The sequence below is a fragment of the Salmo salar genome, chromosome ssa02 (genome assembly GCF_905237065.1).
Source record: "Salmo salar chromosome ssa02, Ssal_v3.1, whole genome shotgun sequence".
In the NCBI taxonomy this organism is placed as follows: domain Eukaryota; kingdom Metazoa; phylum Chordata; class Actinopteri; order Salmoniformes; family Salmonidae; genus Salmo; species Salmo salar.
Genome location: NC_059443.1, coordinates 58,870,862 through 58,883,018, shown reverse-complemented (window position 1 = coordinate 58,883,018; position 12,157 = coordinate 58,870,862). Strand labels below are relative to the sequence as shown.

The 12,157-nt window shown below is 44.0% G+C and overlaps 1 protein-coding gene across 2 annotated transcripts in view; it reads left to right on the top strand.

The window, feature by feature from the left end:
* Positions 1 to 899: 899 nt before the first annotated feature.
* The window catches only part of LOC106586497 (myosin-9), a 31,095-nt gene continuing 19,837 nt past the window's right edge, over positions 900 to 12,157 (top strand). Inside the window, exons 1-6 of one of the 2 annotated variants that reach the window (XM_045706906.1) lie at positions 900 to 1,167; positions 9,505 to 9,836; positions 10,105 to 10,261; positions 10,345 to 10,372; positions 10,541 to 10,634; positions 11,076 to 11,093. In XM_045706906.1, the coding sequence (XP_045562862.1) occupies positions 9,510 to 9,836; positions 10,105 to 10,261; positions 10,345 to 10,372; positions 10,541 to 10,634; positions 11,076 to 11,093 (624 nt within the window). In that variant the 5' untranslated portion in view covers positions 900 to 1,167; positions 9,505 to 9,509. The remainder of the gene's footprint in view (positions 1,168 to 9,504; positions 9,837 to 10,104; positions 10,262 to 10,344; positions 10,373 to 10,540; positions 10,635 to 11,075; positions 11,094 to 12,157) is intronic. The other variant, XM_045706908.1, reaches the window with a different exon arrangement.

Sequence of the window (12,157 nt, the reverse complement as noted above, 5' to 3'; positions counted from 1 at the left end):
TATGGTGCTAAAGTATTGGTAGTTTATTATTTGGAATTGACAAAAGTGATAATTCACCAAAACAACCACATCGATATGCATGATCATACCTCCAAATCCCACCCTATTTCTCCTACCACATTATTATGATGTTGGTTGATACATGGAGGGGGCGGCGCAAAAACCTATCTGCAATATGGTCTGACTGCGACCCACATCCTCTGAACCGCACGCGGGTTGAAACGCCCAGGGAAGCCCTGTTCGCCTCTTCTATTGGCTCCTGGCTACTTCCTTGTTCTAGCAGGTTAGGATCATTATTAAAGGAGGTTAGAACTAAAGTAGCACGTTAGGGGAACTAAAGTAGCAGGTTAGGAGAACTAAAGTAGAAAGGTTAGGATAATTAACATGGCAGGTTAGGAGAACTAATGTAGCAGGTTAAGAATAATTAACATAGCAGGTTAGGATAATTAACGTGGCAGGTTAGGAGAACTAATGTAGCAGGTTAGGATAATTAACGTGGCAGGTTAGGAGAACTAATGTAGCAGGTTAGGATAATTAACATGGCAGGTTAGGAGAACTAATGTAGCAGGTTAAGAAAATGAATGTGTCAGGTTGGAGAACTAAGCTGGATAGGAGAATGAGGTTATGGTTAGGAAAAGGGTTAGGCTTAGCTAAAATGCTACAAGGAAGTAACAGGTGCTACAAGGGGTAACCTAGCAGCTAAGAGTGTTGGGCCAGTAACCAAAAGGTCGATGGTTCGAATCCCTGACCTGACTAGGTGAAAAATCTATCAATGTGCACTTGAGCAAGGCACTTAACCCTAATTGCTCATGTAAATCACTCTGGATAAGAGCATCTGCTAAATGACTCAAATGTAAGTAGCCAAGAGCCAATACAAGAGGGGCGGGTTTCCCTGGGCGTTTCTTACATCGTCTTGTCGAGGACGCGGGTCGCAGTCAGACCTTTCTCACCTGTGAATGATACAGTGGGCGGATCCCAGTTTAGATATGTCCACCCTATTTCAGCCACGCCCGGCGCAGAGACAACAGAAAGGGAGATAATTGAGAAGGAAAGCATCTGCAGTAGGGTTTTTGGAGTTTGCTGCCGCGTGGAAGGAGTTGCCTCTGCACACACGGAAACCGATAGAGCAACCGAATTCACCCCGTATTGCCGACAACCGAGCGGAAGGTAAGTTTTTATTTTATCAAGGTTACCTATCTGTCGATCCCTCTAATCCTCGTGGAATGAGATCTGCTTGGAATATGTTGGTGCTTACTTCGAAGTCTGTTGCGGGAAGCTTTACTAACGACGACAGACAAGTGGGTTATTTTGTATTAGTTCTGTGCTCATGTGCGCTTCGGCGTTTTATTGCGAATGTAGATCGAAAGGTGACGCGCCAAGCAGCAACCGTAGTACTCGACGTCAAGGTAGCCTTTTAAATATCCGTCGTGGTCGCTGGTAGTAACGAAGGGACACTTGGACAGATTGCAAACTACATTGCTAGTTGATGGGACTTAATATTGGTACTCTCTCTAGTCATTTCACATTAGTCCTGTCGAGCTTTCACCGTGTCACAGTTTGAGTAAAGCTAACCTGGATGGCAGCATCTGCAAGGGTAAGCCAATTGTAGGCTACCTGTACAAACAATGATTATTTCCCCATGACATGACAATTAACAATGACTACACCCAGCCAGTGTCCAGTCCTATGCGCTGCTGCCCAAACTAGTTGGCTATTCCAAACCACAGCCATCAACCCTGTAGTAGTGCACTTTGCGTTGACAAATGTACTGTTTTGCGGAAGGTACTCAAACGGTTCACTAAGCTACCACATCGTTTCACACTGAAAGACGGTAAGCTACACTAAAGCTACCCTAAAAAAAGCATGGTTAAATTAACTGAAGGCGAAAATTCACTCGGTCTAAATATGACCCCAAAGTGACTCGTTCTTGCAATTCGTAGCCTGACATTTCAGATTTTGTTTCTGGGGGAAAAATTATTTTTAACTGTTAAACAAACCATGTTTCAAGTGAGAATTAGGCAGGTCTGACGTGGAGAAATATACATTTGCCTAATAAACGCATATAAATATTTAAATTACTATTGGACTAAATTGAGTTCAATGCTTTCCACCCCTGCCGATTTATCTTGTTTGCTTGTCTTGGTTTGAGGTTGGAATTTGATGCCATGGGTTGGTGGGAGCACAAAATGCATGCAGGCCCTGATATGGATCTGCCCTAAGGAAACAAAATTTGCACACTCACATTCAAATAGTTTTGCCACCTTTAAATACTGGGTCTCATGTTTGAGTTGTTTCGTATGGTAAAGGTGTGGCATTCAACTGTTGAGCCAAACCTGTATTCAGTTCAGGCCACTTGGCTGTCTTCAAGCTATTTAGCAGAATGCAATGTTCCTGGTAGAATCTAGTCCTTCCTTGGGGACTAAATCATACACACCTTAAAATATGATTAGTACATGCATATCTGTTATGCAATCACAACAATCATGCTTAGTTACTTCCAACCCATTTTTTTCCCTAGATACTAAAGTTGTTAATGCCAGACACTCCTAGTACCTGCATTAACCTGATGAGAAGAGGCAGCCTGGTCTCAGACTACACGTAACATAGTAAATGTAAATCTGTGGCACTCAAATAAGTATGATTTGTTATAGTTGCGTATGACAAAGGTTACTTAAGGCAAAAAATAAAGTAGGGCGGGCGGGCGTATAAAGCGAATGTCTAGCAACCCAATGGTTGTGTTCGAATCTCATCATGGACAGCTTCAGCGTTTAACCTCTCTAGGCTAGGCGGGATGAATTCGTCCCACCTACGTAACAGCCACTGCTATCCTGTGGCGCGATTTTCAAAACCTTAAAAATCCTATTACTTCAATTTCTCAAACATATGACTATTTTACAGCCATTTAAAGACAAGACTCTCGTTAATCTAACCACACTGTCCGATTTCAAAAAGGCTTTACAACGAAAGCAAAACATTAGATTATGTCAGCAGAGTACCAAGCCAGAAATAATCAGACACCCATTTTTCAAGCCAGCATATAATGTCACAAAAACCCAGAAGACAGCTAAATGCAGCACTCACCTTTGATCATCTTCATCAGATGACAACCCTAGGACATTATGTTATACAATACATGCATGTTTTGTTCAATCAAGTTCATATTTATATCAAAAAGCTTTTATGCAGGACGTGAACTAGCATACCCCCGCAAACTTCCGGGGAATTCGCTAACATTTTACTAAATTACTCACGATAAACGTTCACAAAAAGCATAAATTATTTTAAGAATTATAGATACAGACCTCCTCTATGCACTCGATATGTCCGATTTTAAAATGGCTTTTTGGTGAAAGCACATTTTGCAATATTCTAAGTACATAGCCCAGGCATCACGGGCTCGCTATTTAGACACCCGGCAAGTTTAGCACTCACCATAATCATATTTACTATTATAAAAGTTTGATTACCTTTTGTTGTCTTCGTCAGAATACACACCCAGGACTGCTACTTCAATAACAAATGTTGGTTTGGTCCAAAATAATCCATCGTTATATCCGAATAGCGGCGTTTTGTTCGTGCCTTCCAGACACTATCCGAAATAGTAAAGAAGTGTCGCGCGGCGCAATTCGTGACAATAAAATTCTAAGTATTCCATTACCGTACTTCGAAGCATGTCAACCGCTGTTTAAAATAAATTTTTACGACATTTTTTCGTAGAAAAGCGATAATATTCCGACAGGGAATCTCCTTTTCGGCAAACAGAGGAAAAAAATCCCAAAGGCGGGGGCGGTCGGGGTCACGCGCATAAGCCAGTGTCCCTTGATCGGCCACTTGAGAAAGGCGATAATGTGTTTCAGCCTGGGGCTGGAATGGCGACATTCTGTTTTTTCCCGGGCTCTGAGAGCCTATGGAAGACGTGGGAAGTGTCACGTTAGAGCAGAGATCCTTAGTAAATGATAGAGATGGAAAACAAGTTCAAGAAATGGTCAGACAGGCCACTTCCTGTAAAGGAATCTCTCAGGTTTTGACCTGCCATTTGAGTTCTGTTATACTCACAGACACCATTCAAACAGTTTTAGAAAATTTAGGGTGTTTTCTATCCATGTGTAATAAGTATATGCATATTCTAGTTACTGGGTGGGAGTGGTAACCAGATTAAATCGGGTATGTTTTTTATCCAGCCGTGTCAATACTGCCCCCTAGCCCTAACAGGTTAAGCAACTTTCCGACTACTCTGCAACTACTTGGCATGTTAGCTGGGGTTAAGGTTAGCCGCCTAGCTAATGTTGCTGACGACAAATTGGAATTCGTAACATATCATATGAAGTGGATGATGGACATCCACGAATGAATACATACCATACTAATTGGAGTGTCCTGAATTTACATTTTACTATGTTACATCTACCCAAGAGTCAACATTTTAAATAGGGGTGCATTAAGCCCACCTGGAGTGCCAGATGGGTGGTGATTGCACTGTTGGGTCTGTTCCATTGTGCCATGCAATAAGCCCAGATAGTATTTGAACGATTTCAAAATGCTGTTTAAAACCAGGTCTGAGGTCACCACTAGCCAATGTCTAGCTCTGGACAGACCTGCCCTGCTGTCTTCAGCATCACGTTTCAACATCTCTACGCACTTGTGTTCTTGGCCTCCATTCAATCCAGTCTTTAGCTTGGCTTCCCCCTGCCCTTTTAACAGACAGTCACATGCCACCTCCATCTGCAGCAGCTTGAGCTGTAGGACTTTATTATGCTGTCTGATACAGTTTTGACACTGACTGCATAACCTAGGTAAGTGATACTGGTTGGTAGCAGAGTTGGATGAGTTGCCGTACAGGATTTATAGCAGGGTTGCCCAACCATCAGGCTGCAAAGCATTGGCTAATGGGTCGCTACATTTTTACTTATTTTTTTCCCCCCGATGGTTTATAGGACTAGTTAGCATTTTCTTAACTTCTCTTTTCAAGGACTTTTTAAACCCAGATCTGGACCCACTGCACGGAAATCTAATGGGGCAACTGCAAGACGAACCATGCTGGGGTCCCTCGAGTGAATGGATAAGGAGTTGTGTTAAAGGGGCAATTCTGCCACTTTTCAACCTCATTCATTATCTCCAGCAACTTTTAAACTTTATGTGCCTTTTCACATATGTAGACCTACACTAGTATTGTGCTGGAGATGATGGAAATTAGGTTGAAGTGGTGTAATTTCCCTTTAATTGACACTAGTCATTTGAGTTGGCAGGCCAGTCATGAGTTGAAAGGTGACTAGGAAATCCTTGGCAGTCACAGCCCACTGTATGGGCTTACACTCTGATCCTCTAACACTCTGACAATGGGTACCATCATTTGTGGATGTCATTAGTGTCCTTTTTAGACTGAAGTTAGGCAATATGACCCTCAGGAAATGCATGTGTCAACACTGCAACACCATATCACGCAACTTCCTGTGGAAGTTAGCCCACAGTTAGCACTTTGTTGCTGAAAACCCACATTCATGTGAAAGTCGGTCACACTCTCATGGTCGTGTTGTCTGCATTTCCTCATGTCTCCCATGGCAACCCATTCCTCCTCTGTTTCAGACGGGGCTTACGTGCATGAGATTAGTCTGATCCCAGGTCTTTGTGCCAGCTTCTTGTCACTCAATGTCATGTTTGGTCTGAGTGACAAGGAGTTGGTGAGACGGCACAAACTGATCTGGGATCAGGCTAGCATGCGTGGGTCATTATGAGTGGGAACAGTTAGTCCTGATTTTAAGCTGTGTCTCACACTGGTTTACTCTGGTTTAGTAGTGCACTCCTGCTGGCACATGTAGTGGACAGCCAACAGCATGGACACAGATCCTCCTCCCCCTCTGTCTTTTAATCAGAGCATCAGTCTGAGCCCATAATGAACTTAGACACCTGGATGTTATTGCTCTGTCCCTTGCTCTCATCCCTCTGTCCCCCTTTTCTCTGTCCCTATTTCACACTTTCTCCCTGATAGGGGGGACAGGGGTTAGAGAGACACACTGTTGAGTGTCACCACCTCAGGCACTGAGTGACATGATCAACACACGGTGATGTTTTGCAGGGAAGCGGGAGAGAACCTTGAAATTTGTAAAAACATTTTATTTCACCTTTATTTAACCAGGTAGGCAAGTTAAGAACAAGTTCTCATTTACTATTGCGACCTGGCCAAGAAAGCAAAGCAGTTCAACACATACAACAACAGAGTTACACATAGTAAAACAAACATACAGTAGAAAAATAGGTCTATATACAATGTGAGCAAATGAGGTGAGAAGGGAGGTAAAGGCAAAGAAGGCCATTGTGGCAAAGTAAATACAATATAGCAAGTAAAACACTGGAATGGTAGATTTGCAGTGGAAGAAAGTGCAAAGTAGAAATAATGGGGTGCAAAGGAGCAAAATAAATACAGTAGGGGAAGAGGTAGTTGTTTGGGCTAAATTATAGATGGGCTATGTACAGGTGCAGTAATCTGTGAGCTGCTCTGACAGCTGGTGCGTAAAGCTAGTGAGGGAGAAGTGTTTCCAGTTTCAGAGATTTTTGTAGTTCGTTCCAGTCATTGGCAGCAGAGAACTGGAAGGAGAGGCGGCCAAAGGAGGAATTGGCTTTGGGGGTGACCAGAGAGATATACCTGCTGGAGCGCGTGCTACAAGTGGGTGCTGCTATGGTGACCAGCGAGCTGAGATAAGGGGGAACTTTACCTAGCAGGGTCTTGTAGATGACCTGGAGCCAGTGGGATTGGCGACGAGTATGAAGCGAGCGCCAGCCAACGAGTGTACAGGTCGCAGTGGTGGGTAGTATATGGGGCTTTGGTGACAAAACGGATGGCACTGTGATAGAGTGCATCCAATTTATTGAGTAGGGTATTGGAGGCTATTTGGTAAATGACATCGCTGAAGTCCAGGATCGGTAGGATGGTCAGTTTTACGAGTGTACGTTTGGCAGCATGAGTGAAGGATGCTTCGTTGCGAAATAGGAAGCCAAATCTAGAATTAACTTTGGATTGGAGATGTTTGACGTGAGCCTGGAAGGAGAGTTTACAGTCTAACCAGACACCTAGGCATTTGTAGTTGTCCACATATTCTAAGTCAGAACCGTCCAGAGTAGTGATGCTGGACGGGTGGGCAGGTGCGGGCAGCGATCGGTTGAAGAGCATGCATTTAGTTTTACTTGTATTTAAGAGCAGTTGGATGCCACGGAAGGAGAGTTGTATGGCATTGAAGCTCGTCTGGAGGGTTGTTAACAGTGTCCAAAGAAGGGCCAGAAGTATACAGAATATATGCTGATAGATCTGGACACAGCCTCATTAGCCATCAAACAGTATAAGGTAGCGTTTACACAGGCAGCCCAATTCTGATATTTTTCCCCACTTACTGTACTTTTGAACTGTCACCTAAGAGCTTTTCAGATCTGATCTAATTAGGCAAAATACAAATTGGTGATCTGAATTATAATGGTGGACAAGGCAACCCTGTACAGATTATGTAATCATGAAGATATTGATCTGAAATGGAATTACAATGTTACCATGGAGGAAAAACTGGTTACGCCTGGGTGTTGTAGTCTGTACTTGTAGCCTGAGGCCCATGAGTATGCACACACACACCCTTGAAAGGGTCATGGCTAGAGACGCAAGCAGATAGAAATAGAAATTGACCTAGAATACCTGGGCCTGTATTCATAAAGCGCCTCAGACTAGGAGTTCTGATCTAGGATCAGCCTCTTGGATCATAATGAAAATATTTAGGACAGGTGGGACCTTATCCTAGATCAGCACTGGGGCTACTCTGAGACGCTTTATGAATTCAGGCCCTGTGATAGAAGGGGGAAGTATTAGGTTAAGATATGGATCTGTCTTTTGTCGCCAATTTAACCTGAAGAGTGACGGTTTTCTTAGACATGGCATCTGTTCTTAAGGGAGTGGTCTGTGTGTGGATGAGTATAATGAAATATCTCTGTCTAAACTTGCTCCAGACATTCCTCACTGGCTGTCCTGTTTTCTGTTCCCCGTCAAAGTCCTGAAGTCTTCCTTTGGCTAGTCCACCGCTATTTACCTGTCCTTAAGACAATGTTATGTAATACGTGACAGCTGGGGCGCATTCATTATGGCACACCGTAGCAAAACATTTTGCAACAAAACAAAAACCTAGCGTTTCTTATTAGACAAAGTTCAGGTAGTCCCTTCATGTTTCATTCCATTTTCTTCTGTTTCGGTGATGAACATGATACTAGGAAAGCCAAGTGGCGTTAAAGTACTCAACTGTCCAGTGTCCATTTTAAGATGAAGTGTCAGCTTCATCGCGCATAGGCATCAAGCAATAGTGGGAGTGTTCTGTTTTGGTTATTAAGGAAGAAATATGCGAATGTGACCCTGGTTGGAAGATGGGATGGTCAGGTAAACGAAAGGGGGGAGGTTAAGATGCATGTTTGGAACAGTGGTGGGAGAGACAAGTGACCGTGTATGTAGGGAGCACCAGGTCAATGCCCAGAAGTTGTCTTGTGGAGGGCAGCAGGAGTGAGAAAGACCAGTTTATAAGGGCCAAAGGCCACAACAGAAAGGTGTCTCTCTCTGTTTGTGTGAATCCAATGACGTGTGCATGCACAATTCCTGATTGTCACAACCCATTTAGTCTGATCCAGTTTATGCTTGGCAAAGTCAGTCCATAACGCCTCTTACGTCTCATGAGAAAATCTACCAAGCTTACAGAGGATCATCCTCGTAATACATCCTCGTAGTACAACCTCTAGCTTGCAGCCGTGTGAGCGTGTGCCTGCGGGGGTGTGTGCGCCGCCTCTCGTACATGGCAGATGCCGCAAATATTCCAGAGAAGCAGGTTTACTTCACGCATAGCAATGCATTTTCAGCAAATGGGAATTGCGTGTTTAACCTTTATAACAAGCTCATGTTCAGTGTTCTCAGCAATGACCACGTGCTCTGAAATGGTTACAGTAATTTTGATATAGGTCCATTTTAGGACCATGCTGTGTATATGACCTGAACTTTAATGGGTTGAGCGAATTATACGCTTAAACATTTCACTCAAACGTTGTCTCGACAGTATTAAATCCAAGGAACTGTACTTTTTTTCTTTTTGTCATTTTGGAATGGCCCAAACTGCACCTGCATACTGTTTTGAGTGCCCCTCACTTTAAAGTAAGGCATTTCGACCAAAAACAGTTTTGCTGTGCTGTAACAATCTTAGTTAGCTCAGCATGTCTGTGTTTTTCTCTGGACTCTTGTCCTATTTTTCCCTATCCATCCTACAGCCATGTCAGAAGCAAGTAAGTTATTGTACAGGGAGAATCTGAACTCTGTAGGGCCGGTCATGAGTTCAGGACAAACTCCTGGCTCAAACCATGATCGTCTATTTTTCACTGGGTGTTTCCATGACTAGTATTTCTCCACTCTACAGCCACTGTTCTGGCTCACATTCCTTTCTCCAGCCTACCTCCTGGGTGGCGTGTGGTCTTATCGTTATTGTCTTCGTCCTACAGCCACCATGTCGGAAGCGGACAAGTTCCTCTACAGAGACGGCGGTAAGGTCGCCAACCCCCTAGACCAGGCCGACTGGGCCACCAAGAAGCTAGTATGGATCCCTTCGGAGACGCTGGGGTTCGTGGCCGGCTCCGTCAAGGAAGAGAAGGGGGAGGAGTGTGTGGTGGAGCTAGCCGATACAGGCAAGCGGGTGACGGTGAACAAGGACGATATCCAGAAGATGAACCCTCCCAAGTTCACTAAGGTGGAGGACATGGCTGAGCTCACGTGTTTGAACGAGGCCTCAGTGCTGCACAACCTCAAAGACCGCTACTACTCTGGCCTCATCTACGTGAGTTTTTTTGCATGCTACATATGCACGTATTTACATAAATACACATGCATACATGCGTGTAAAATAACACATGTATACAATAAAACTCTTATCCGGAAAAATGTACTTTTCTGATAAATACACAGCACTCTGGACAACCAGTGATTTTGTAACGGCATATTATTCACGTTCGTCTTTTGCCATATTGTGAGACATTTGGGTCAGAATCTTGTTGTAGTTGGTTAGTGTTGCCTGTGTACTGAGTCCCTTCTCTTGTGTCTTTCAGACGTACTCTGGCCTCTTCTGTGTGGTGATAAACCCCTACAAGTACCTACCCATCTACTCCGAGAACATCATAGAGATGTACAGGGGGAAGAAGAGACACGAGATGCCCCCTCACATCTACGCCATCACAGACAACGCTTACAGGAGTATGATGCAGGGTGAGAGAATGTGATGCCACATACACACACAAACACACAGACACACACACACACACTCACGTATTTTCTGTCTTCTATTTCAGATCGTGAAGATCAGTCCATCCTCTGCACGTAAGCTATGTCTCTGCTCAATCTTCCCTATTTTATTTATGTGTGTTGTCTAGCTCCTATGCGATGTCATTTGCTGTCTGATCCCATCTTCAATCAGCAACTCCTGTAATCTCTCCCCCCCCCCCTCATTTCTATCTAATTTCTCTCCTCCCTTTGTCTCTTTCTTAGAGGAGAATCAGGAGCTGGAAAGACTGAGAACACCAAGAAGGTGATCCAGTATCTGGCACACGTTGCCTCTTCCTTTAAGTCGAAGAAAGACCAGGTCAGTACCAGCCCTCCTTTTTACCTCCTCCCCCTACGCCCCCATTCTGTCCTCTGCAGTTGTCCAATTCTGCTGCTCATTTTCTCCCCCCCCCACCTGTACTTATTCCCTGAGTCAGGGTTGTTCTGTATTCCTAACATTCCTGTTTCAGCCTCCCTGCAGTCACCAGGGCCTGTATTCATAAAGTGTCTGAGGGAGTGCTGATCTAGGACCAGTTTTTGCATTTTAGCTCTCTATATGAGTGAAATTACATGGACGGGGTAACCTGATCCTTGATCAGCACTGTCTTTGAGTAGGGGCCCATTTGCTGAATGGGGATTGTTGAATACAATCCATTGAGTCATTACAGTCCCTTCCAGTTGCGTAACACTTTGTTTTAGAACTGTCTGGCTAGTACCTGTGTTAAACTTTTCTCTCTTTATCCATCGTTCCCATCTCTAGGGTGCAGCATTAGCACATGTGAGTTAATCGCTCCCTCTCGCTCGCCATCTCTCCCGCTCGCCAGCGCTTTTTCCCTTCATGTATGTTCTACTAACTGCATTCTGTCTGCAAGCTGTGGTGTAATGTACAGGTGAAAGGATGTATTTGAGGTGTGATGAAGGATCCTCATGTTATAACGTAAGCCTAACTAACACCTTAGATGTAGGCCTAAGAGTCCTGCATGATATTTCAAATGACTGCATAGTAAAGCAGATCAAGTAACAATGCTTTGGCCTGTTTACACAGGTTGCCCAATTCTGATCAGTTTTTTTTCTTCTCACTAATTGGTCTTTTGACAAATCAGCTCTGAAAAATATCTGATATGTGGGGGGGTCAGAATTGGCCGCTGTGTAAACGCAGCCCTAGAATCATATTTAAGGTGTGTGTGTGTGTGTCGCTAGCAGGGGTTCAGCCATCAGTAAAGTGCTCATGAGTCAGGCCACTGGTAGTAAAGGGGTAACCCAATATCATGTTGGTCTGGCCTGTCCCACCACATTCCCGGACCTTTGTCCACCTCATCTGGTTAGTCTTAGAACAGGCGGTCATCAACAAAAGTCGATTTAGGTTTTGGGTCTTACACGCCTGTGTGCTGACTTGGGATCTCAGTGACTGTCTTGAATTCTCTCAAGATTAAGAGATTATCTTTTGTTTTCGTGGTTTTGTGGACGGGAAAGTGCGTGTGCTGCTTGTACTTGGGCAACAGGTCTGGTGTGTCGGATTGTGGACTATTTAACATGAATGTGGGGGTTATTAGGAAACTATAGCTTCCCTGGGGTCATACTTTCTTAGTTTGTATCATAATGGTAGCATATCCTGCTGTTTACTGCTTACACCCATGCACACCTGCTTATTTATATATCAGTGTTCATCATAGATGTATAAGGCAATATACACTTGGTGGCCAGTTTTTGGTACACCACCCTGTTCGTGAAAATGGCTTGCTCTTACAGACAGTGAGTCACCTGGCTGTGGCTTGCTTTATAAAGCAGGCAGACTGGCATCCAGGCATTCAGTTACCTTTTGATTGAATGTTAGAATGGGCA